This window comes from Lissotriton helveticus, chromosome 5_1 (assembly GCF_964261635.1).
Source record: "Lissotriton helveticus chromosome 5_1, aLisHel1.1, whole genome shotgun sequence".
Classification (NCBI taxonomy): Eukaryota; Metazoa; Chordata; class Amphibia; order Caudata; family Salamandridae; genus Lissotriton; species Lissotriton helveticus.
The window spans coordinates 566,050,301-566,077,806 of NC_136065.1; the positions used below are offsets into that span (position 1 = coordinate 566,050,301).

The following is a 27,506-nucleotide window of genomic DNA, read 5'->3' on the forward strand; positions in this document are numbered from 1 at the left end:
GTGTTGGTAGGACGGGCCACTCTGAGTTGATGAGGGGGAGGAGCTGTAACCTACCATACTTGCACATCACAAAGGTTATGCCTGAGCACTCTCACAAAGGTTACGACACTGGTCTTTTGTGACCCCACACAAGCGGGGACAAGGGCAGGGAGGAAGGGGATGCTTGACACCTAAGGGGGCAGGAACATCTAGAAGTTCTCCTACTTCAAATTAAGCACCATATATAATATTGGACCTCAGACCCCAACTCTTCAGTACACATCTGGACCTTTGGGAGACTCAGAACTGGTAGGATGCCACTCTGCTCTCCTGCTGTGCTACCCTGCTCCCCTTCTGCCTAAGTGAGAAGGACTAAACCTGCTACTTGAACCCAGGACCATCCGAGTGATTCCAAAGTCTAGTTGGCTGGCCTCCTGATTAGAAATCTCAGGGACAGGCTTCCCCTATCTAGAACCCAGCACCTTGCCTCTGCGAGCTATGAGTATTGTCCTCCCTAGTGGTGTCACCCCCAATCTTGGACCCTTGAAAGTGGGCATGAAGGTGCTCTGCCAGCCCAGCTGTGGTGCTAGTGGAACTGATGCAATGGCTTACCTCCCGAAAACTCTGCATGGGAGCCGGTGCATGGCGCATCTTCGATGCCGGTCCTTGCACCGCAAGCCTCTCATCAACAGCATTCTTGATGCAGGACTCCATATTGCAAGCCCTACAGCTTCTTCGGAACCAGCAGGTGCGCGATTAATTCTTAATGTAAGCTTTTGTATCGCAAGCCCCTCGTCGACGGGATCCTCAATGCCGGCGTACAACTCCAAATCGCAAGCCCTGCAGCTCCTTCAGCACCAGCCATCAACAGCCTCCACGATGTAGGACCTTGCATCGCAGCCTCGCAGTTACTAGGAATCAGTGCTGAGTGATGCATTGTCGACATGGGACTTCGCAATGCTTCGCAGCTAGGATTCAAGGTATCCTTGTTCAGTGGGCCTTACTGGGCTCCTGTAGCTGGCCCGTGCTCCGGTAGTTGGCCTGAACTTGTGACTTTATCCCAGTCTACTGGGACCAGAAAACCACAGTTGACGCGTTGGTGCTATTTTCACCTAAATCTTTAAAATTGCATATCTCCAGTTTTAGTGATTGGGTCTTAAATTGTTTATACAATTTAACTCTATTTGTCTAAAGCGGTGAGGGATTTTTCTTGTGTTGTGTTTCACTTTATTATTGTTTGAAGTACTGCATAAATAATTTACAGATTGCCTCTAAGTTCAGCCAGACTGCTTTAGTGCCAAGCTGCCAGAGGGTTATGCACAGGTTATTTTGGAGTTGCTTGTGGGTTCATCCTAACAGAGAATTATGATTGCTGGTTGAGAAGGCTTTCACCCCACTCAACCAATAACCCAATTTCTTACACTAATTATACACAGACTATATTAATTAAGATATGCACCACGTATTAGCCTATTAATGTAGAAGTTCACCTATTAATATAGGTGTGAACTTCCATTATTATTTCGATTGTAGGACTTAGTTAACACTGCTTTTATTTCATATTGACACCACCTGGTTCTATTTACATGGATTTTATTATTTTGGAACTGTATTTCTACATTCTCTCTACTGCCCACCTTTGTCATAAATTTGTTTTTAGATTGCAAGATGTACTCCAGTAACCTAGGTGGGACTTAGTTGGATCGCATGATTGTTGCTGAATGCAGCCAACCAAGAAAAAATGGTAACACCACAACGTAAACATATGCATTAGAGCACCACATTGCAGACATTTTGGAGTTACATAAACATTATCACTATACCGTGCACAGCAATGTAGTGGCAACATTATTACCCAAGATTGAGAAAGTTGCAGCTTAGTTATTCCACATCATTTCCACACCTTTAGTTCCCTTTTCTTCAGATATGATTGCAATACATTTCCCATGTGACTGTGCCACTGGATGACCACGCGCCGAAAGAAGTAAACGTCTGTTCAGCAGGCTTACCCTATTCTGTGAAATGTCTTAAAAACCTAGAACTAATGAAATTCACTAACATATCTAACTTCACCGAAATAAATGTAATGAGATTTCATGAACTATTTTGAAGGTTTGTATAGTGAAGATGGCTCAAGAAGCGTGCCATAGCTAGGCAAATATATTAAGTTCACATCTCCAGAAGCAGGAATATTCCTCTAATCCATTCATTGGAGAAGATGTGTGCCACGAAAAGTTGTAATGTTTCAGAAAAATCCAAATAATATAAGTTTATTCACAATCAATATGAATCAAATCTGAAAATCTGGACTGAATCTATCCTTCTTCTACCCAGGAAGAACATGTCTGATCTACACGTGTGACAACTTAGCCCAATGAGTGGATCAATATATCACACCTTTCCTTGTCCTTTTCTAGTGTCTGGGACGGTGGGGCTGGAACCATGCATGGCTGAAGGAAAAAGCTCATATTGTTCACAGCATAGTTGACTTAAGATCCAATTTTCCAATCATCCCACATAGACTCCATAGTGTAAGGAATGAAGAAGCAGAGAGATTAGCTCAGCAGTCACATGAGAATGTAGTGGGTGTGTGAGTATACTCACATGTGTGTGTGTATGCCAGCATGTTTGTGAGTTTGTGCCAAATGTTTTTGTGTTCATGGGTCTAAGAAGTCTTCTTTTGGAATATGGCTGCATGAAAGTGTGTGTGGATGTGTGTGTGTGTGTGCGCGCACATGTGTTTTTGTGTGTCTGTGTATGTGTGTGTGAGAGAGTATGTATTATGAATGTTAGTGCACCTAGCTGTCCCTGGACATAAATATGCCTGATAATAGTTAGAATTACTTTCTTTAATCTGGAGCTTCTTATCATACTTTTGATTTTTCTGAGCGTTGTAAAAACAGGTGTCAGTATTACTCAATTTAACCCCTTCCATGCTTTCGTCGCCCATTGGGCAACGGCAGCACTACCTGCCCAGTGCTGCCGTCGGCCAATGGCCAATGTCCAAAGTGCGGCACTTCCGCAAAATCGCGGGCGCATGAAACGGGTTAATGGTACTCAGTTTACTAAACTCAGAAGAATGAAAGGCTGGTTCGATCTTATCCTTATTTGGATTCAAACTGAGGCCTGCATATGTCAGAGATGATCTTTAATTTACAAAGCCATCGTGCTGGCTTTGTGCCCACTCGAGCACGTCTGTGTGTGATATTAGATGGCTAGAGCAACCTTTAAGAATGAACTGAGGGTAAGGTAGCTGTTCCTGGCTTATCATGGATGGAATATGAGCCTATTAAGCTAAACTTATTCATATGAATGTTCACATGGGCTGTGAGACTGAACTTGGGCCCCTAAAGCTGCTCTTGGTTTATGAAGTTGGAGCATGGCACATGAGAATTCACGTGGACATGTTTAGACTGAACATGGGGTGCAAGGCTGAACATGGGCACCTAAAGGGGTTAGCAGCGAACAATAGTGAAATATGGGTATACTAAACTGTTCATGGAACTTGAGACTGAACCTGGACTCCTAATCACATCTGGGAATGGGAGAATATAATTTGAGACTATGCATGGCGATTAGATATTGTACATGAACTGTGAATGTGATCCTGACCATTTGAAGCTTCTTATGGTAAATGAATGCAGAACAAGGGGACTAGTTATGGGTTTTGAGCTTGAACCTGGACATCTGAAGCTACTGTACAATATGGCGACTTCCCTACATGGACACGTGATACTGTATGAGGGACCGTGATGTTGTGCATGGACTGCAGGTCTTGACTTAGGCATCTAAAGTTCTTATTATAATGGGAACAAAGTGTATGAAACAACATTAGAGCATTATGCTGAACATGGAAGCTGATGCCTGGGGGCTCCAGCATATGCTTATAATATGAGAAACTGATATTGAGAACAAAAGAACAAAATTAGTTTATTGCTGAAAAATAATTAAAAGCTAGAATATAGTCACAGGTGTGCATTTTAGAAGGACAGGCTACACTTTGGGGGCAAAATGAGTCCCTTCCTTAAAGTCTTAAAGTTAGGATTGTTCTCAGTTTAGGAGTAGTAAAGTTAGGAGTACTAACTTTACTACTCATAAACTGAGAAAAATCCTAACTTTAAGACTTTCAGTATTCACAGAAGGCATTTAGGAGTCCTAAAGTTAGGAGTCCTAACTTCTGTGAATACTGAATTGAGTAAGTGCCTTCTGTGAATACCAAAATGAGTAAGTGCCTTCTGTGAATACCAAAACGGTAGTAAGTTTAGGATGTTGTCTTAAGTTAGTTCTGTGAATCGGGCCCAGAGATTTGGTAACAGAGCAATGGTTTGTGACTGGAATTTTGGTTGTAACCATTGACACATACCTTACCTAGTCACATTCAGTTTGAGTTTCAAAACCTGTTTTGCTATTCTGAAAACATTTTCAGAATCGCAGAAAGTAGTTAGCATATCATAAGAGGTGAATTATTGGTCTCTAACCCTGTAATTCAGAGTTTACAATCATGAGATCCCTTTGTACATCAGGACCTATATTCTTTGGGCCAGATTCACAAACAGCATGTTGTAGTATGTAAAGTAGTACTACAGTAGCATACTAACTTTGTACAAAGTGCTATTCACAAATCTACGAGTCACAATCTCCACCTCCTCCTTTCCTACCTTTTTATGGGAAGATCTATACATATGCAAGTTTACTACTTCATAGTAGATGTGGAAGGACCACGGTTTTGATAATGACAAATATTTACTATAAACTGAGAGAGGTTTAGGTAAAAGTAAGGAGGGGTTTAGGGACAGGCTACCACACACTGGCCCACGAAAGAGTAAGCACATTTATAATCTCAAAATACACTTCTAAAGTTACTACCGGCCCAAGGTGACAAAACAGTAGTAAACATACTTCATCCCAGCCCTGAAGTAAGTCAATCATCACAAGTAGCCACTCCCCGTTACTGCACTACAGGGGTTTAAAATAACACCCCATAGGAAATAATGTTAAATAAATAAAATTAATGTAAGTCTAAAGTATATTTTGTTTATTGTTAAAAAGATATATTGTTAATGAACAATATATGTATTCTTTTATAATATAATACACTTAAGAAATATAAAAAATAAAATTAAACATTTAAACTATTGTTAATTAAAATCAATAGCAATTTAAATAATTCAACACATAACTTGTAACAACATGCAATACATATTAAATACAAATAGATATGTTACAGGGAGTAGGACTTTTAAAAATGATCATTGATGAAATATTATTTATACTTGAAATGTATGTATTTAAATCTATTAATTATTTAATACACATTTCACTTAATGAATTAATTTGATATCATATTTTATTTTATTAATAATTATTTTAAATGATGTTACACATATTGTATTTTGAGATATTTGTAATAATTTAAATAAAGAATAATAAACTTACATTTTCACTATAGTTCCCATACGGAGATTTACACCACAGTTGCAAAAATATGATATCACCTACATGTGATAAAATACTAGTAGTAATCTCATACTTATAAATGTAGCCTTAGATGTCTTCACCCCCTAGTCTTAGAGGAGGGAGACCTGAAAGTCGACACTCAGGTGTAAATCTACACTCAGAAATAGTGAATAGCACAGAAGTGTAGAATTACACCCAGTGGATGAGTACATATATACATGAGTAAATCTACAGGTGTAAATCTACCTTTGTAAATAGGACCTATTATGTCTATTTCAAGAACCCTTAAAAATCCCAGTTTACAAAAAAGAATATATGGAATTGATTTACATTGCAAAATTTTCTTTTTCTGACTTCACTTTCATAAATGTGTTTTAGTTGTGCTTTTTTCTAAAGTCACTCACATCTGGACCTTCGCTCTTCACGTGTGTATGTTGTTTTTATTTTCAAATTCACTTTATCAGTGATCATTATTCTTTCTGTGTCATATTTTTCTGTGTAAGCCCTCTTTCACCATTACAAAAATCAGGTTATCAGTTTTCAACAGTTTCACTATTTCAGATAAGCTTAATTTCGTTTCTATTTTCCCAATCATTTCACCCAAGAAGCTCATGATATTTCTTCTAGTGTTGTAGTTTTTACTAATTGTTTCCTTAATATGACTCATTGCATAGTTGGAGGCTGGGACACTGTGATATTCATTTCAGTGTTGTTAAATACATTGATTTGGGGTAACATCAAATTCATGGAAATGTATGTATTTGTACATTCATTCAGTCACATTTACAGCACATACAGAAAACCTAAAGTTATGGAACAATAGTATTATGCAAGTTAAATTTGGATAGGATAGCTCAGTAGAAAAAGTGGCACGTGCTAAAAATGTTTTCTGATCACAGTTTTTAAAACCAATTTAGAAAGAAGGTGCATTACTTTTTCACATAATGGTATGAGTTCATCTTCAAAAAGGTCCCGGGGTAATTTGCCAATGAAAATCTCACATCCCCTCTCTGGCATCGGGCCATCCCATCCTGGTGGAGGCCCACCATACCTTCTCTGCCCATTTTCCTAGTGTAAAAAGAAATGGTAGATATCAGTAAAATCAGTGTAGATATCAGCAAAATGACTTCAACATCTGGGAAGATGCAAATACTGAATGTATTAATGAAAACATTTTGCTTACAGTCAGTATCACTTTTGTTTGTGTTATAAATGCAAAAGCCACAAGAGATCAGAAATGTTTTAATGACATGATCTAAACAGTAACTTGTTTTAATGCTTTTATTTCCTATTAATCATTTGTAGCATTTGTTACTTCAATACATTTTTACAACAGCTTTTTATGCATTTGAATATATATTAAAATATATTTGTTGCTCTTGGACTATAAAATGCAAAACGATTCAATAAACATTTAAGACATGTGTTTCTAGTAGATCTTGACATAGGTCTTGTAAATATCAACACTGACACCCATCTGCAGAGACTTGTGGCTAACGGACAAAAAATAATAGATGGTGCAGGCAGAGAATCAGCCCTGTTCTCCCACCTCTCTCACATTTATGGAGAACTGAGAGAGGCAGGAGAAAGTGGGGAGACGGAAAAGTGACGGTCAATACTCCCATCTCTGGAAATCTGGGTGAGGTGGGGAACACATGAAAGATGTGAGGGCTTCTCTAGGCAATGTGAGAGTTGTGCAAAATAACCACTTTATTTACCTTTCTGAAGTAGAAACAATGAATAACATGATTTCAAATACGCTATTCATATTATGAGCTCTCAATCAGTGCCATATATACCAAAACTGTGCTTTATGATTTGGACACAAATCCTCCTCTAAATTGGATGTTACATGCAATGCTCTAAAAATATAATATTTCAGGAAGTAGACCATTTCAATTATAAACCTAATAAGTGCATCATCTTCATCATCATTCAGAAGGTATACATTTACCGGAATATTCACTTATTCATTTAGGGTTTTCCTGTGGGTTTTCTTTGGAGAGCTAAGTGAAATACCAAAATATCCGATCAGTAAAAGAAGGTCCTATATTATTCAGTCACTGCCCCCAAAGGTGAAGAGTTTGTTCAAATGCCCATGGAAACATTTCAGTTTTCAGGCTTTTCCAGAAATGATTGTAGTTTGGTTCCAGCCTGCACTATGTTTCAGTGAATGCCACAGTGTGGGTGCCTGGGCGTTGAAGGATCTGGTTGGGTGTTTATTCCATCTAAAGGCTCATTGATGGATAGAGTTTGCCGGTGTTGATAGCATTGAAATTAGACAGTTTAGGTGGCCCATTTCACAGTCATCGTCAGCCAGGAGGTGTTGTGGAAGATACATAGCACTTTAAAGTTTTTTGTACATTGCTGAAGAGCCAGTTGAGTGTTTTCAACACTGGTTTCTTGTGGTTGCAGTGCCACAGGTTCAAGCGCATTCTTTGGGAACCCTGTGTACATGATATCTAAGCCTCTAATTTCACTGTTGATCATCTCTCATAAGGTTTGGAACTTGGTAGAATTTTAATTTTTAGGAACTTTGGATATTAATAAAAATGTGCTGATTGGATTTTATTTTTTACGAATAAAATATGTTGTGCCAAAGAGGCATCATGAGGTTTTGCCATGCAAAGTAGATAGATGTCTTGAAATTAACAAATGAAATATTTTCATTATCTTCAAGTTAACCATGATCCTCATTATTATACCAGCCAGAATTTACATCTCCCTAAGCTTTTTCTAAACTAATATTGACTAATTTGAGGTTCCGAACTAGACCTTTCCCCCTTAGTTTAACTTCAATGACAAACCATTAGATAATTTCACTCTGCCCTTCCTCTCAAATGACTTATTCAGCTATTGTTTACCATCCATATAGATCTGTCTTCAGCCCGTTTGGTTTAGGGTTGGTTTTGAGCTTAGTAACATAAACTTGTACTGTAATCTGACGAGCCTGCTGAACTTAATCTGTTTTAACCTCGGTTCCAAGACAAAACATACACTTTTCAATTAATTCCACCATTAATTGACAACAATCTAAGTCTCTACAATGCCAGCAAGTTGGAAAAACCAGAGTGGATTTTGAGACTCTGGGTTTTAACTGTGAACCAGGAAATCAGTTATTACTGTTCCTGCATTTCTACTACGTATTTCAAGATCCCACTACTACTGTTGAATAATTTCTCCAAGTCTTATTGCTCAGTCAGCTGTAATATGCACTCGTCTATGTCTCCCATTGTGTCTTGAACCTTCTTAAGATCAGAATTAATTTTGGACTGGCCAATTTCTATCAACAGATATTATTACATTATAGTTGTCTAAGTTGGGCATGTAGGGCTGGGTTGAGCATTAGATATGGAGATTGAAAATGTTGGATACTGGTTTGTTTGATAGGTCAACCTTCTTTTTGGGTCTTGCAACCAGGCCCTGTGCTCAACTCCCCGTGGGTGTGCACAGCTGATTATGTGATGTAACAATATAAAGGGTGTCATTTTAAGTTAGGCAGATCTACTGTCTTTTTGAAAGGGTGAGAACAACAAAATATAAAAAGTAGGCCTATTGGCTTTATCAAAGGATCAATACATTAACATATGTAAAGCACACATATATATATATATATATATATATTGTCCTTGTCAAAAAGTCACTAATAAATATAATCAAATGTATATTTTAGAAGTTCACACATTGCAATGTTTAATTAAAGTGATTGTCATAAAATAGTTTCAATAATGTCTTTTTTTTAAAAACAAAATCAACATGTCTTTTTCTCTGATATTTTTAAATCTTTAGGCCACACAATTCAGCAATAGAACCAGAAACACAATGACCCTGCATTCCAATTGAAGAGCATTGAAGAGCATACAGCTGCAGCTTGGAGTGCTTTAAAATATGGTAAGCTTTTCAGGGGTCATGGATATAATGACCCTAGAGACTTACTGTTTTTTATTCAACCTAATTTTGCAGTATTTTTACTGCTTTGGCACACTTTAGTGTAAAGCAACATAGGTTCAGATTTTATTTCTGTGGTGGATGCTCCTACTATGACTCACGTGAGCCATGGTAAACCACTTAATATGACTGTCCATAAAGGTCCCTGACTCACAAGAGCCACTTTCAATTCCACTTTGGGAGCCAGAATCACATCAAATATGCCTTAGTTCACTGTTCAATGCATATTGTTATGTAGGGCCATATCAGGAGCATCTTCGGTACCCATGTGATGCTGCAGAAGGGATTCATGCTCTGGCTTTGCTAAAACTATGCTGCCTACAATGCATACATGAGCTTGTGAGTACATTCCAGAAATATAAAGAGGCAGACAGTGCAATTTTAGTAAAAGCAGGTGCATGGATCCCTTTATGGCCACATGATAACTAAGTTCAAAATGAAGCTTGGACCTATGGTGCGGAAATCATGACCGAACACTTGACAACATTACCTATACAAACCAGAGTTATTACATTTAATGGTGGCACACAGAGCTGTCCTCCTTGCGATGGAAAAAGCATTCGAACAGTGCACACTGCACAGAAGATAAAGTGTCCTGTTCAACTCTCACACATTCTCAGTAGGAGGCTAGCCCCTGCAATTCTTTCTGACAAACAAAGGCCCACGGTTCCATAAAAATCCATTTATAGTGCTCTTTGCCCTAGCTTCCAAATAAATACAAAATCCCCTAACCACAGTCCAACAATGCAAAATAAAGTATATTTGGGTGTCAACTGCCATTGCAAAAGACCCAAGTCATCCTGCAGGTCCGTAAGATTATTTTCTTTCTCGGTTGCTTTTTCATGCAGGAGCAGGGCCGGACTGGCCGTAGCAGGTACCAGTCATTTCCCCGGTGGACCACCAGGGTGGGGGCAAGTTTTGGGCCCCTGGGGTGCCGTGTTTGTTACAGGGCCATTTTTGGAGCATAGCTACCATATCGGTTCCTGTAACTAAATCGTCCGAAACCGGCCCTGGCAAACAGCTCGACCGCACCCCCAACCGCCTCCGGAGGCTGGCCGAGCACTTTGCCAGGGCCGGTTTTGGTTCTCATTTTTGCCCTGTGCAGGAGCAGTTTTCTGTCACCAAGGGAATGCAGCTAAACATACAATCAATCAATCAATCAGGTCATTTATAAAGCGCACTACTCACCCGTGGGGTCTCAAGGCGCTGGGTGGGGGGGGGGTGCCGTTTACTGCTCGAACAGCCAGGTCTTGAGCTTCTTCCTGAAGGAGAGGTGGTCTTGGGTCAGGCGCAGGTCGGTCGGGAGTGAGTTCCAGGTCTTGGCAGCCAGGTAGGAGAAGGATCTTCCTCCTGTTGTCGCTCTTCGGATGCGGGGGACGGCGGCGAGGGCGTGGTTGGTTGATCTGAGGAGGCGCTTGGGAGTGTAGAAGTTGATCCGGTTGTTGAGGTAGCTCGGGCCTTGGTCGTGTAGGGCTTTGTGCGCGTGGGTGAGGAGACGGAAGGTGATTCTCTTGTTGACCGGGAGCCAGTGCAGGTCCCTCAGGTGTCCGGAGATGTGGCTGCGTCGGGGGATGTCGAGGATGAGTCTGGCCGAGGCGTTCTGGATCCGTTGGAGTCTCTTCTGGAGTTTGGCCGTGGTTCCGGCGTAGAGGGCGTTGCCGTAGTCCAGACGGCTGGTGACGAGGGCCTGGGTGACCGTCTGCCGCGTTTCGGTGGGGATCCACCGGAAGATCTTACGTAGCATGCGCAGGATGTTGAAGCAAGACGAGGAGACGGCGTTTACTTGTCTGGTCATGGAGAGGGAGGAGTCCAGGATGAAGCCCAGGTTGCGTGCGTGGTCCGTTGGTTTGGGTGCAGTGCCCAGGGCGGGGGGCCACCAGGAGTCGTCCCAGGCGGAGGGCGAGGAGCCCAGGATGAGGACCTCCGTCTTGTCCGAGTTCAGTTTCAGGCGGCTGGTCGTCATCCATTCGGCTACATCTCTCATCCCTTCGTGCAGGTTGGCTCTGGCGGTGGTGGGGTCGTTGGTCAGGGAGAGGATCAGCTGGGTGTCGTCAGCGTAGGAGATTATGTTGAGGTTGTGTTGGCGTGCGATGGCCGCGAGGGGGCTCATGTAGACGTTGAAGAGGGTGGGGCTCAGTGAGGATCCTTGAGGGACGCCGCAGATGACTTTGGTGGCCTCTGATTTGTACGGTGGTAGGCGGACTCTCTGTGTTCTTCCGTCGAGGAAGGAGGTGATCCATTCCAGTGCCTTCTCCTGGATTCCGATGTTGCCGAGGCGCTGTATTAGGGTGCGGTGGCAGACGGTGTCGAAAGCCGCGGAGAGGTCCAGGAGGATGAGGGCCGCTGTTTCTCCGTTGTCCATCAGAGTTCGAAGGTCATCGGTGGCAGCGATGAGGGCGGTCTCGGTGCTGTGGTTCGCTCGGAAGCCCGACTGTGAGGGGTCGAGGGATCCATTCGTCTCGAGGAAGGCGGCCAGCTGTTTGTTGACGGTCTTCTCGATGACTTTGGCCGGGAACGGGAGGAGCGAGATGGGACGGTAGTTCTTGAGGTCGGTGGGGTCTGCCGTGGGTTTCTTGAGAAGAGCGCTGAGTTCGGCGTGCTTCCAGCTCTCAGGGAAGGTGGCGGTGTCGAAGGAGGTGTTGATGATGTCCCGCAGGTGGGGTGCGATGACAGCGTCGGCCTTGTTGAAGACGTGGTGAGGGCAGGGGTCAGTCGGAGATCCGGAGTGGATGGAGTTCATGGTGCGGATGGTGTCTTCGGTGCTGATCGGGGTCCAGGTGCGGAGGGTGGTGGTGGGTGGCGTCGTAGTGGTTGTGGCTTGCGTTGCTTGGTTGTTGAAGCTGTTGTGTATGTCCGTGATCTTGTTGTGGAAGTGGGACGCGAGGGAGTTGCAGAGGTCTTGCGACGGGTTGATGTCATTGTTTCCGGCGTTGGGGTTGGAGAGCTCTTTCACGATGTTGAAGAGTTCCTTGCAGTTGTGGGCGTTGTTGTCCAGTCGATCCTTGTATGTATTTTTCTTGGTGGCGCGGATCAGTTGGTGGTGTTTCCGGGTGGCGAGCTTGAGGGTGGTCATGTTGTCCGTTGTTGGTTCTCTTCTCCAGGCTTTCTCGAGGACTCGACAGTTCTTCTTGGAGCTCTTGAGTTCGTCGGTGAACCATGGTGTTTTTCTGCTGCCGGGTCTGCTGGGTGGGGTTCTCAGAGGGGCGAGTTCGTCCGCGCAGTCGTTGATCCACTTCGTGAGGTTGTCGGCGGCCTGGCTGGGGTTCGCTGAGTTGGCGGGAGGGTGCTGGCTCAGGGAGGCGGTGAGCTGGTCGGCTGTGATCTTGTTCCAGCTTCTTCGGGCAACCTGTTGCTGGTGGTGGTGGATCGTCGTTCTTCTGAAGGTGAAGTGGACGCAGCTGTGGTCCGTCCAGTGGAGTCCTGTTGCGTGGCTGAAGGTGACGTCTTTGCTGGATGAGAAGACGGCGTCGAGTGTGTGTCCGGCGAGGTGGGTGGGGGTGGTCACCAGTTGCTTGAGTCCGAGGTTGGCGAGGTTGTCGAGCAGGCTGATGGTGTTGCGGTCGTTGTTGTTCTCCAGGTGGAAGTTGAGGTCCCCCAGGAGGATGTAGTCGGCGGAGGGGAGAGCGTGTGGGCTGACGAAGTCGGCGATGTCCTCGCTGAATCGTGTGCGTGGTCCCGGGGGTCGGTAGATCAGGGTGCCTCTGAGGGTGGTGTTCGGGTTGGTGTGGATCTGGAAATGCAGGTGTTCGGCGCTGGTCAGGGTGTCGTCGGTGTTGGTCGTGATGCGGATGGTGTCTCTGTGGATGATGGCGATGCCTCCTCCCGTCTGGTTGGTGGTGCGGTCCCTCCGGGTGATCTTGTAGCCCTCTGGGATGGCGATGGCGATGTCTGGGGCTGAGGAGGCGTTCATCCAGGTCTCGGTGAGGAAGGCAACGTCAGGGGCGGTGGTGTCGAGGAGGTTCCAGAGTTCTACGGCGTGTCTGTGGACAGAGCGGGTGTTGAGCAGGATGCACTTGAGGTGGTTGCTGCTGGAGTTAGGCTTGGTGGGTGCATGGAAGGTCCGGATGCAGGTGAACATATGCATAATATTTCCTTAACAGGCTTCTCCCCTATGACAAGTTAGCATAGGAATAGGCTAAGATCAGAAGTAATAGTACAATTATTAGCCGAGTCCTTTCTTGGCATCTTGAGACAAATAACATGGAAGTGTGACACTTGTTTGCATTAACAGAACATCAAGTGTCTCATAATACATATGTGATGCACTAAGTTGAAAATCCTTATTGAGCTAGTGTTTCATGTACTTGAATTAAATCTTAATTAGGTGCAAACATTTCTCCATGTATGCCCATTGCTGACATTGTGTGGGACTGGACTTCTGGAAAGAGAAGTTTGAATGCTGGAAAACGAAACATAGGAAGGTGAAAGATATAAGGAAAAGTTACTTGAAAAAGCAAATACAATGAAAGGGTATGGTGGAGGGAGCTGGGACCAGGCAAAAGGTAAGGACGAAATGGCAATAGGAATAAATAAGAGAAGAAAGAAAATAAAAGCAACATTTGTGTGATTTATACAAGTAACAAATCAGTTTACGCGGAGAACTATTCATTTTTGAATTTTTTTAAAACATTGGCAAACCCTTAAAAATGCTGGACTTCACAAAAAATAGAAAATGAAAATAGTAAGGCCTAAAAATGTATAAAACATGGCTTTATAACACTTATGGGTTAATGTGACGAAGGATACATGGCACAGAAAATCACATTGCTGAAAAAGCTTTGGGACAAGTTGTAGTAATGAAATGGCATTAAATAGTGAAGATATTTTTTAATGTGTGCTCTATCAATTGCTAAAATATCAAGCAATGAACATATACAGGACCTTCACTTGAGACTGAGATAAGGTTGTGCAGACATTGTGGGCCCTATTACGATGCCGGTCTGACAAGCATTAGACCAGCATCGTTTCAGGAGTGGAACTGCCCGACAAGTAATTGGCGGTTCCACTCCCGATATTATGATGTGACTGTCAACATGGCAGTCGGAAACATAGCCTTTTCCATTGCTGCTTGTGCTGCTGCCTAGAAAAGGTCCTTAATCCTGTTGGAAGTGGCGGTCAGTCACTGGCTCTGACCACCGGCATCGTAATCTGGTGGCGTTACCAATGTCTTGGATGTCGGACGGAGTGTTCCCGACGGCGTGTCGGTGGCAATCCCTCCAACATCCTAATAAGGCCCTTTGTGAACTTTTTAGTCAGAGATAACTCAGCTGTAACTAGATTATGAATGTCAGTCTAAATGGGGACCTGGGAATATCAGCTGTAAGAACTGGCATACGTGAGATCGGCCCAGAGTGCTTGCTTAATTCTGTGTATCACAGATCTATCACTTCCCATCTGACATCTATTGAGTATTAATGTTTATAGTCCTACCTTGACTAGAAACTATTGTGTCAGTGGTCTGTCAAAGCACAAATGTCCACCCACATCCTCTCATGATAATTGCCAGTGAGTTACTAGTTCATGTCAGTGACTGCTGTGGAAGAGATTTGACTTTAGCGTGGTGCACCATTTAAGCTCTGAGTAGATCGTGCAAATAGCACCCACTCCTCACAGTGAAGTGCTAGGCCTCTTAGCCATCTGCTATGTGCAGAGCCTTTTGAATCCCTCTTGAGCACTATCAGAGAATTATTTGCTCTGAGGTACTTCTTTTGAGGTCTGAATATTGCGACATTAGCAGTGATAATCTGCTTCGCAAAGCAACACATCTCAACTGAGGAAGAGGAACACATTCAGCTCGAGATATCTACCTATCTGAGAAGTGACTACTCTGCAGCACCGTAAGGTGTTGGGGTGCAGCTTTTGTTGGTAATAATGTGCAGCAGAAGTAGCCTAATATAATCTATGGAATTATCCTTAGGGAGGACGGAATGGGGGGTGGGGTGGGGGCGTCCCGACAGCGCAAAAGTGATGTTTTTTTGTAGAAATATTGATTTGACACATTAAAAAATATTGATTTGATAAATTCACCACTTAATCTAGAATCTGCAGCATAATTTGAATATATTAACAAAAATTATTTTATTTCAGATGGATTAAAAGGTAATAACATTTTTGCAACACATTGTCAGGCACTGCAGATTTTAACAGGTCGCCTTTCAGTTGTTGATAGTGACAGTTTTTCTTACCTAGTGTACAATTTTACCTCGATAGTGGGGCAACAGCTTTTGTCTTGAGTATGAAATAAAGACCTCAAATACATGAATGTAATTCAAAGTTCAAAGAATTATTCCGTATTTGCCACGAAGTTCCGTTTCACCTTTCAATCAAATTCAGTTTTATAATGAAGAGATTGCTCTCACAGCAGCACTTACTTCACTCTTCTCCAAACAGCAGGGATTTGGAGAAGGCGTACAGACTTCCCAAGAATCTCAAACAATTTGCATATTTTTAAGGTCCATGGGGCTCATTATGATAGCGGAAGGACCGCCACTGCCGGGCCGGCAGTGGTGTTCCCTCCGCCATCTGACTCCCATTTCCCCCTCGCCACATTAGGATGGCGGGAGGAATCGCTTTGTGACGCAGCGGTCCCAAAGACTGCCCTCCACGCTTCTGCCACAGGCAATCATCACGATTGCCTGGCGGAGCGGTCAGCATGGGTAAAATGGCAGCGGTGCCTAGCAGGCACCACCCGCCAGATTACACTGCTGGCGACAGCCAGCTTTTCCATGGCTGTGGAACCGCCATGGAAAAGCTGGCGGAGGTTGGGTTCGGGGCCCGTTGTAGGCCCCCTTTGTGTGGGGGGATGGTGTATGTACACTGGGGGTACCCATAGTACCCCCCTACATTTCCATGCACAAGGTGGCAGGCACCGTGTTGTGCCTGCCACGTTGTTCAATGAAATGCACAACATGTGATTTCCAACACCACTGCGGTGCTGCAGCTAGCAGCACCATCCGCAATGTAAAATAGATGAATGCGACCGCCTCGGTGGCGGTTGCATCGTCATTTGGAGTGCGGGACTGCCGCCTTACAGGTGGGCGGTCCCGTACCCGCTATGATGGCGGGCGATCTCAAGTTCGCCCGCCATCGTAATCGGCCCTTAAGGCTTTAAAATCTAAAATACCACTTAATGAGATGTTTATATACAATAAAGGAAACTACCATACTACTCTTCTGGGCTGTTCCTTATAGGAAACATTTATGGAAGCTCTCTAGTGTGAACCCATGTTAGACTAGAAACTACAGGTTTTAAAACATATTTGGGGACACTAAGGAAATAAATGAGAAATACTTTTATTTCAAGAAGAGTGTACATGTAAACATCTGGATTGTGCTGCCGAGGAGCTAAATCCTCGTTAGAAAAAACAGCATGTATGCATATTTCCTACGGTGCAGAGTCACAAACGCAGAAAAATCTCAGCTACACAGTTGTGATCAATGCGTGAGCACCATACCAGAATATGCACACGTTTGTATCTATAAATTACTAATGGTAGCGTCAGAGAAGTGGTCAGAGAAATGTAATGCAGATAAGGTGGGAACTCATCAGTCTTCTCTTTATGTTTATTCACAAACATTCTCAAAACATTTCTACATTGCAAATCTAAACTCATATCCGATTCACATGTAAATCACGCAGAATGAATGGCACTAAAAATCTTTTGTTTTCCCAAGATAGCTACAGAACGGATATAGCTGTGAGGGAACGTATCACATTTTCCTAGCTCTATATATGAAAGGCAAAATACTACCTGCCATACGTTAAAAGGCTATTTGTAGGACACCGAGTTTCATAACCAGATAGTGGATAAGGCCGAAGGCCCAGGTCTCTTACCCAGTAATGGAACATCGAGGTGACTTGCAATATTTTTAAAATATGTGGCAGAGGGTATGTTATTCCTCATAATACACGATGACACCATAATCCTCTCAGGATCACTCTTTCATATGAAAGAGGTGGTATGGTGCAGACATCAAGATTAAAAACAGTATCTAGTGTGAAATTAAACACACAGAAAAGCAGGTGGTAATTTGTGGCAAAAATATTAGAATCAACTTAATGCAAGGCAGAATAAAAATAGTGCTGAGGCTTTGAATGTGTAAACAATGATTGATTCTAATTTTGCTGTAATGTCATTGAGTGTGCTAAAAAAAATCCTTAAAAAACTTCTTTCTGTTGAATGGTTTTCCTTTTGGAAAACCATATCAGAAGAACAAAACACCAGTTTTCATTTTCGTGCCTTTGTTTAAAAGTGCCGCTTTATTTATGCTCCTTGATCTGCCTAGAATCGTGGCTGCTGGCAGAAGGCAGCGTGACCTCAGAACACAAGTATAATAATTTATTACAGGTGAGCAGCTCCATCATTTAACTTTTTTAGGGTACTGGAAATCTCATGTCACCTGTAATATGGAAATTAGTGACCGCCTTTGATATATGGGATAAAGAAACCTCCTGTCGTGCATTATAAAGATATTGCAAGTCACTGAGTAGTTTCATGACCATATAGAAGAATGAGGGCAAAGGCAGAGCTCCCTAATAAAGTTATGGGACTCCGAGGTGACTTATAATATCCTTATCATGTACCAGAGTGGTAGTTTGTTCCTTTTAATACATGGACACAGCATCAGCTTAGCCACAAACCACATTGCTCTCTCACGTGAAAGAGGGAGAATGTTTGCAACCATTAAGAATAAAAATAGAATTTCTAGTTCAAAACTAAACGCATCAAAAAAGTGTTAGATTTTTGTTGCAAAAAGATATTAAAATCAGTTTAATAAAAGTAATTTTTTCTCAAAAAATAAGTGGAAGCTCCGAATGCGTACAAAATGAAGAAAGGTTTTAAATGAAATATAATTACCTAAGGAGTGCAGAAAATAAACATGTTTCAGTAAATAGTTGGCCTTGGGGGAACTCGCAGAGTTTCACTCCGCGGAATTCTGCAGAGTTACTAAAAAACTCTGACAAATTCCACGAAATCCAACCACATCAGAGCCCCAGAACTCACCCACCAATTAGGACGGGACCCTCACTTTACTGTACTGGTGTGCGATGAATGATTCAACTAATCAGAGTGCATATTTCTAGCACTAGCACAATTCTCTTCTCTCCTAATATCACCGGAAGCAAAAGCCAGAATACTCTACCACACGACTCTAGCCAATGGCAGTGTTGGATTTTTCCTTGGTCCTTTCTTTTGTCTTCGCAAGTCAGAGACCGTGGGGTTCTGAGCACCGTCCAAACATCAATAATGATTGAAAATAAACCTGCATTAATGGCATCCGTGATGTGTTTGGGCAATAAGGAAGGGGCGGAGGAGTGAGGCCAGCACGACTCATTTGCGGCACCATCTTGTTTCTGTTTTCCAGAGGTGAGAGACAATTTTGGGGGTCACAACTAGTAGAACAGTAATAAGTAGGGGTGAGCACGCCGGTACACTCTGCTCCAACAGCAGAGCGGAGTTTACCACCCACCCCTAATCAATAACTGCTTTCTGCTTGTCACTATACAGTCACTATACAGATACAAAAACAGAACCGAAGAAAGAAAAGTCACGTTTTGTTTTCGTTTTCAAACAGCTGCCTTTGGCCTGCCTTTCCTCTCAGCTGTTGTCTCTGGAACAGGCATTGTGATGTCAGAACTTAATTGTAATAAGTTATTACAGTTGAGTGACTACAACATTTCTTTGTAATAGGCGGATTGGTGTGTCACAAGTTGCCTGTTATAAAGAAATTAGAGACAGATTTTTATATAGGGATTGCTGAACCTATGCATTATGCAGGGCCAGCAGGCTACCAGGCATTACAGATGTGTCAAAGCATCCTTACAATAATTAGGGATATTGTATGTGACAGAGGTGTACTGAGACCATATAAAAGCTTGAGGTGGAGGTGTAAGTATCTTTATAAGAAGAAGGAACTTCGAGTGACGTATGTACTGGTGGCAGTATTTAATTTCTCATAATCGGTTGTACTCAGTCGCCCACGTTTCCACTTTCATCCCAACTGCTACTGTAGTTGCCAAATGAGCCTAGCCATGTTTGACACCTTCAGACGACATTACTTGGCAATGTGGGATTGTTTTAACATGAATTTACAGGTAATGCTGGGATATGTAGGAGTTTGTATGTTTCTCTTGGTGTCTGGTGCACAGAGAGAGTACAATGTTGATGTGAAGAAAACAAGTAGAGATGAGTGGAATTTTTTAAATGAATGTCAACCACTGAGAATAACTTTGTGTCGCGTTCCAGTCCATCATTTTCTGATCAATGTACCATTCTAAACAGAGAACTATATGAACCTTTGGCCCTGCTTACAGAGTAACAGTCCAGCCCAAGCTGCCAATCCAGACCCCCTGTGAGGGTGAGCACAAGTAACTGCAGACCAGTTTCAGCCTTCGTAGGCTTCATTTTTGAGATGCAGCTTGAATCCTAGGGCAAAGTAAGTTAGGGGATCCACATCTTTCAATACCGGTCACACTTAGGGGGTCATATGGAAGATGGGACACTATAACCTAACTATTCACTTGTAAATTATTACAATAATATTACAGGCACATTCTGTGAAAAGAAGACTCCTGTAGTTAGAAAATAAACTACGGGACACCATAAAGACATACCACACATCCATATATCTTAGTAACATAAACCTAAATATCAGAACTGCCTAATCACGATTGATCCTATAAAGGGAACTCAAATCCTCCGAATTGCAGTGCTGATTTGTCTTTGCTTTTTGTTCAGTGACATATATTAATAAGAGGCTAATTTTATATTTTAATTCACATTCTGTAACAACTCATGCTAACACTGAACATAAATGAATGAGACACATTTAAGAACATGACCGTGAATTCCTACCTGTGTCAAACTATATCCTGTGCGCTGAATCAGTGCACGCAGGGCAGCTTCTTTGTGTGTGCCGGCCAGTCCTTCCCCGAGCTTTTGATTTGATTCCATTGTGAGTGATTAGCAGCAAAAAATCAGGTTAATTAGGGGTGCTCACTGCAATCAAATTTAAGATAAATTAAATTAATTAATAGTGTGCAACACATTTATTTGAAATTCATTAAGATTATATTAATTATGCAATTTTCATAATTTACTACATTGATACAGACAACAGACCTCTTCTTTAAAAGGATTATGAGAAGATCTTTCAATAATTAGTGATTGCCTGTACTGAGTTAACATTAATGATCTTGAACTTCACGCATGTCTTGAAGGTTATTAAATAATAATTTTCATATTGTGGCTAATATACAACTGATGGTGCTTACATCGGCTGGATATATGCTTCTAAACTTTCTTTGGAAAATTGCCTAAATTGACAGCCACTGATTTACAGCAACTTTCAACTTCTTGATATGCATTGATCAGTATTCCATCTGTAGATGTGTTAATACTGTAGTCTTAAAATTTGGGACAAACAAACTAAATTAATCTTTTTATAATATCATTGATTTTAAACTATTTGTAATTGTAATGCTGTAAACTCTTTATAATACTATAACCTTGCAGATTTGTATACAGCACACAAGGGCTGGGCCTTATGTATGAAAGCATAAAATGGAAAGTTATCTGCTTGGAATATATATTTTTTTAATTTAAATAAGGCTGTGGTGGGAAATGGTGAATTCAACAACTAAAGGGGCAGAATGACTAGCAACATATTGCATTGAGAGGCTTTCAGGGTTCTCCCAGACTGATATTTGGAAACATGCTTCAACTTAGAGCATATTTTCCAAAGAAAGTGAAGGTGAACTCTTGAGAGATTGAATCAATGCAAAGGTTGAGTATGGCACTTCAGTATCGTGCACTCACGCATAGTCAATCCAAAGACATGAACAGATATCATAATGCTTTAAACACTGTGGGAGACCATTCACCAAAGTATTGACTAGTAGTAGAAGAAATAGTACCAGCCTACTTCTTTCACATACTCTTACATGCCTTTCTGAATTAGCCAGAAAAATCCAACTCCCTTTTGTAAATGTGTGAAGAGGGCACAGTCTTTTCTATTAGTAACAATTGCATTTGAACACTCCCTAAATGTTCCTGTTTTATTACATTTTACACGTTTTCGGGCCGATTCACAAAAGAAAGTAAGAGCCCAGAAAAGAGTACCACAAGAGTACTACTTTATGTAGTTCAATATACCTTTGTGAATTGGATCCACAGATCTTCCAAGAGGCATATTCATAAATTGCATTTTGTAGTGTTAGTACTACTGAAATAGTACTTCTAAAGTACCACAAAATGCTAATTACAAAGCTACAAGTGTCAATCTCCACCTCTCCTACCTTTTCTATGGGGAGATCATCACGCATGCAAGTTTACTACTATGGGGCGATTTTGGATGTTGGTCGGAAAGACCGCAGGTTAGTGGCTTTCCGACCAACATCCAAGGTTTCAAATCTGATAGCCTTATTACAATGAAGGCTGTCAGATTTAAAACTGGCCAGTCATTCTAGCTGGCTTCCAATGGACTCAAGGAGCCCATCAGCCAGTTGGAACCAGCACGTAATCCTATAAAGACGGCATTTCTGATGTTGGGATTACAATGTCGGTTTCCAACAGGCTTCCCATGTGGGGCTTTCCGACATGGAAAGCCTATTGGAAAGCAACTTTGGAGGCCCCTAGAAGGGCCCCCTTCTTCCTGCAACCACCAGTTGGGGCTGAGGGGTCCCCTGAGGTGTCCCCCTGTTAATCCCTGGACCATGTGGCAGGCACAGTGAGATGCCCGCCAGGAGGTGCAGGAATTAACAACTCACATTTCTCTATGGGAGCTTGTGCTATGCAGCACAAGCTCCCATAGAAAAATGGGAGTATGCAACCTCACCATGTGCAATCGCATTGTAATGGTGGTGTCGGGACTGCCGACCAGAGGTCGATTTGTTCTGAGACCACCACTGTGATCTCTGCCCGACATCGTAATCAGCCCCTAAGTAGTAAATGTGGTAGGGACCCAGGGGACTGGCTGCAAAAGGGGCATACTTATTACTAAATGGGAAGGATTTAGAGAGGGGCAAGGAAAGGTATAGCATGGTTTAAGAAGTGGTTTAGGGAGGAATATGCAACCATCCACAAAAGAGTTAGCCGATTGCTTTACTCAAACTACACTTCTAGATGATTCTGCAGTCACAGAGGGACCTAAAACAATAGTAAATTCCAATACTACACATGGCCAACCATGGTAATGTAACACCTTCCCATATATAATAATGGAGGTAGGGCCCTCAAATAAAACCTTATAGGAAATACTGTTAAATTAAATTAAACTATTTCAAATGAATAAATATGTAAATAAATATAATCTAATGTTAAAAAAATGTAGTTATTATTTAATTATACATTATTTTAGAGAACACTTTTTGAATTTTTAAATTATTGTCATACGATTTTTATTAAAATATAGTTAAATTGCCTTTATTTGTTTCTATTCATTGCTTTAAACATTTAATACTGCCTACTAAAAAGTTTTTTTTTACTTTAAATGGGAATTCATTTTTCAATTTAAAATTTGGAAAATACATTTGTTTTAATTGAATTTGTTTCAATTAGATTGCATTCAAAGTTAAGTTAATGGTGCTGTGACATTTTTTATTTTATTCCACATTAAAATAAATGTATGAAATTAATTAACATTGATAACTAACATTAAATATTTCCATGATTCTTTTTTAGTTAAATGAACCTATTTATTTTTCACTCTGCCATAGGAAGACCCCACAGTCGAGGTGTTAGAGAAAAGGGAGAATTAAAAAAGTATATTCATCTTTTCAATATATTAGTAAAAACTATGCATATGTTAAACATTATTGTAAATAATGTTACAATAATATTAATTCACAGCTCTATTTAATTAATTTGTAATTAAATCTTTAATACATTTAAACATATTAAATTAAATCAAATTATTTTCAGAGTTTTAAATTAAACAATGCATTCTTTAAACAAAAGTAATGTTACCTTAATTTATAAATTCAAAAAATATTGTTAAAATATTTTATAATTAAATTGTATTTTTTATAATCCATAATCTTATACTTGTTTATTTTTTTAACTTTTTTAAATAATTAAATTTAATTCAACATTATTTCCTGTGAGGTTTTATTCTAAATCTTTGTCTTCATTATTTTCTATGGCAGGGTGTTGCGTATCAGGGGTTTGTCACGTTTGGGGCTGCACTTTCCTTTGGGTGGTTATAATTTACACTCATAAATTTAGCTCCACTCCCTTTTTCAGGAGGTTGAGACGTATAAGTCATCACTTTTGAGTACGTTTCTACCAGGATTTTGTGAAATGCCAAAACCAGTCTCGTTTGTTAAAAGTGTAAGAGTTAATTACACATGTGAATTACTCACAAGTACTTACCTCTGTGAATAGCCCCATAAATGTTGAAGACTTTACACCAACTGATGCTGAAAGTCCGAAATGTATGCGATGGTGTATGGAACTTTGACAGCTAAATTCTAACAATGGCTCTTAGCCTCTTCATCTGCAGGCCCTCATATATAGTCTCCTGCTTGTGCTTCTACTAGGCGCATCACCTGTGACATAGCAACATTCTATAGAGAAGAAATGCTTCAAACCTATTTAGTTTACATCTTAAGCACCTTTAAAGCAAACAAACGCCAGTAAATGCTTAAAACACTGGTTCCACAATCTTTGAAGCTGCATTTACAAAAAGAAACCGATCACAGCAGATAATCAATTACCAGCCTATGACTGCTGCAGATATATACCTTTCGTAGGTAGGCACTGATAAATTGTTTGAAAAACGTACTCCATTTTATAATGTGTAATTTTATAGAGGCTGTAGGCATCTTGTTGACTTCTTTTACTTATATGCTTCATACTTCAGCATGACAAACTTCAATATTTCTTGTGAAGCACGTTCTCCAGAACAGAATGTTTCCATGCTTTTCTATCAATAGTGAGTTCAAAAATATTGAAAATATATGTCCTTGTATGTATCCTTGATCACTTTCAAAAATGCTCCACGCCTGCTTTTTCCTAATTGCTTCTACAAGAAGCTGGAAGCAATTACACTTTTCATGGGCACCAATATGTTATTAGGCAATTAGCAGGGATTTCAAGGTACACAAAACTCATTATTATGAACTTCCTGATTCCAAGCCCAACATTACTGCTGATCTGACAACTGCTGCACAAGGTTCACTTGCTCAATAGAATTTTAATTGCTTGTAGGGTTTTTCTTGATGTACACACAGCAAATATATTCTGCTTTCAAAGTTTTGTTTGTTGTGCTTAACAAATTTGAAGTCAATGACTTAATATCTCTGGCTTTTGAGAAACTCAATATGCATTTCATTCAACAACAGGCTCTTTTAAAAAATAACCATCCGTCTCATCTACTGAGGCAAGCAACTTTCAATGCAGGTAGTATTCGCCCTGACCGAAAAGGCAAACCACAGTGGTAGAGTATGGTTAGGTAATGTTCTCAAACAAACCAAACATTTTGCAAGACACTTGCCAGTGGAGAAAGTACAATCTCTACACCAAATACGAGAAAAAACAGATAAGGAAACCAAAAACTGATGGCAGAAATTAGACTGATATACAAGGGAGAAAACCTTTGAACGGAGAAATAAACCGAGCAAAAAGAAAATAGTTTTTCTAAAAGATATTTCTAACCCTGTTTGGCATCACCTTGTATAAAGAGAATACCAATATGTTCAAAGGTCTCGGTAAAAATACAATATTGTTGTAATAGAAATTGGCTACCCCGGGACATCAGAAGAACACTGTAGTATTGTGTGATCATGTGCAGTGGGACCCTACGGTTGGCGTATGTGGAGTCAAAGCCCACGCTAGCTCATACAAGGCCCTCAAAGAAGGCCCTACAGAGGAGCACAGTTGGAAAGTCTACCAGAAGCCTACTGGTAAGGCCCAAAGAAGAGATTCTATGCCACAGCATAACACAGAGCAACCATCCATTTAAAGCAGAAATGCTAAAGGCAGCGACGGCCAGGTACAAAAAAGCACTAAAGGCAGCACCGCCAGGTGCAAGAAAGTGCTAAAGACAGAGAAGACAAGGCACAAAGAAACGGTAAAGGCAGTGACAACCAGTTACAGAGAGTACAAACATACTTACCAGCACAAGCGATCGAAGTGCCACACAACCACAAATTGGGTGTTACAACCAAGCCTGGGTGAGCCGCCAATGCGTGCAAAGTACAAGTGGCATCCAATACACCAAAAGGCATTCGGAATCGTGAAGTATGGCACAGCTATGTTCCTGAAACCCTTACCGCCATCCGAAACTGCTAAAAAAGCAGAATATCGGCGCCATATGGACTGCATGGATCAAAACATTTGATGACTTCATAGATGCTCTAGAAGAAGTAGATGACAAACAGATCATCAAATACTTAAAGAATCTTGCAGGTGATGGAGTGAAAGAAGTGATAAAGAAAATATCACAAACTGATGAAGTATCGTAGTGCCAAATCAAAGAAACATTGGAAGCCGAGTTCAATCCAATGCAGAATATCGACTATGAAAGATACATTTTCAACCAGGCAAGACAGCAAGCTGGTGAAATGATGGATGAGTTTGTCAAAAGACTTGATACCCTCATTAAGCACTGCAAAGTAAGTGAATTCAATGACGAAGAAGTCATGGGTCTCAGAGTCACCAATGATTTCCTAGCCTATTTGTTCAGACGACGCATGCTGAGAGAGACACTCTTTTTAGAAAAGGTACTCATGGCTGTGAGAGCTGAGGAATGTGCAGATCGACAGGCTGCTGATATGGAAGGTGGAATGGCCTAGAATATATCAGTGTTGATCAGGAGAAGTAAGCAGAAACACAAATTGGAGCCCCAGAAGATGATGCCTCTGAAGAAAAAGAAATTGTGTTTCCAATGTGGATTCTCATTTCCACACAAAGGTAAATGTCCTGCCATTGGACAGATATGCAAAGGCTGTGGAAAAGAAAACCATTTTGTATCGGTCTGCAAAGAGCTTTACGATGAGAAGAGAAAATGGGCGCCAGAAAGATCCAGAAGCAATCTACCCATGCCAACAACGCCACACTGCAACATCTATTGAGGCAAGTAGAGACTAAATGAAGTTGATCACCATCAAATTCATCTTCCAAAGTCTCTTCAATGTAATCATCGAGCGACAGTGAAGAAGATGGATGTTCAATGGTGATAACGACCGTGGAACAACATGCACATGTAGGAATGGCTGCTTGAAAAGAAGAACACACGTTAACACCTTGACTGCTGCAGCAATTCCCCCTCTGTGCTAACATTTGCAGGATCCCCTTGTTCATGACGAGCTCAGCTCGTCATAAGCACACGAGCAGTGTACTGCATGACGAGCTGAGCTCGTCGTGAGCATGGAAGAGGTTAAAGAGTGATCGCCACATGAAGCAACCAAATTCATTTGGCAAGTGCCCCAAGATCATGCTGAAGGTGAATGGCTGACTATGTTTTATTATAGACAGTGGTGCATCAATCAATATCATGCAGGAAGAAAAATACAATGAACTGTCTCTGATACCACATCTAATGGCATCAAAAATAAAGTTGTAAACAGGAGTTGCTTCTACGCAATTGCAAAGTCAAGGGTCATTTGTAGTGACCCTGAGGCATAAGAAAATGACAGTACAAGCTCCAATTCATGACCTCTAAGGTACTTCATCAAATGCATGTCTACTCAGGTTCAGCACTGCTGCTGGCATGGGACTGAAATCCATCAACCACAACCTCAATGCACATTATGAAATAGTAAGTTGTTTCACATTGTTGTTTCATGGACTTGGGAACTAAAAACAATGAAGGTGCAACTTCACATTAATAGGACATTCGTCCTGTTGCTCAGTGACACCGTTTGTGCTTTTCATTTACAGGAAGCCATCGAGAAAGAACTAGAAACATTATTGAAGCATGACATCATCGGTCCATCCATTTGCCTGACACCATGGGGTTTATGCATAGTGGTAGTGCCAAAAAAGGACAATTGAGGTGCAGTGTGCATTTGTGTTGATATGCACCAGGACAACAAAGCAATTGAGAAAGAAAGACATCAAGGTTCCCACATAGTGGATACAAGTACACAGCTGAATGGTGCCAAAGTATTCTCTCATCTT

The 27,506-nt window shown here is 41.3% G+C and overlaps 1 protein-coding gene across 2 annotated transcripts in view; it reads right to left on the reverse strand.

The window, feature by feature from the left end:
- A1CF (APOBEC1 complementation factor) overlaps positions 1–27,506 on the reverse strand; it is a 238,756-nt gene that overhangs the window by 169,984 nt on the left and 41,266 nt on the right. For both annotated transcript variants that reach the window (XM_078642914.1, XM_078642913.1), the window contains exons 2-3: positions 20,241–20,384; positions 6,370–6,504 (exon numbers count right to left, since the gene is read on the reverse strand). In XM_078642914.1, the coding sequence (XP_078499040.1) occupies positions 6,370–6,504; positions 20,241–20,339 (234 nt within the window). In that variant the 5' untranslated portion in view covers positions 20,340–20,384. The remainder of the gene's footprint in view (positions 1–6,369; positions 6,505–20,240; positions 20,385–27,506) is intronic.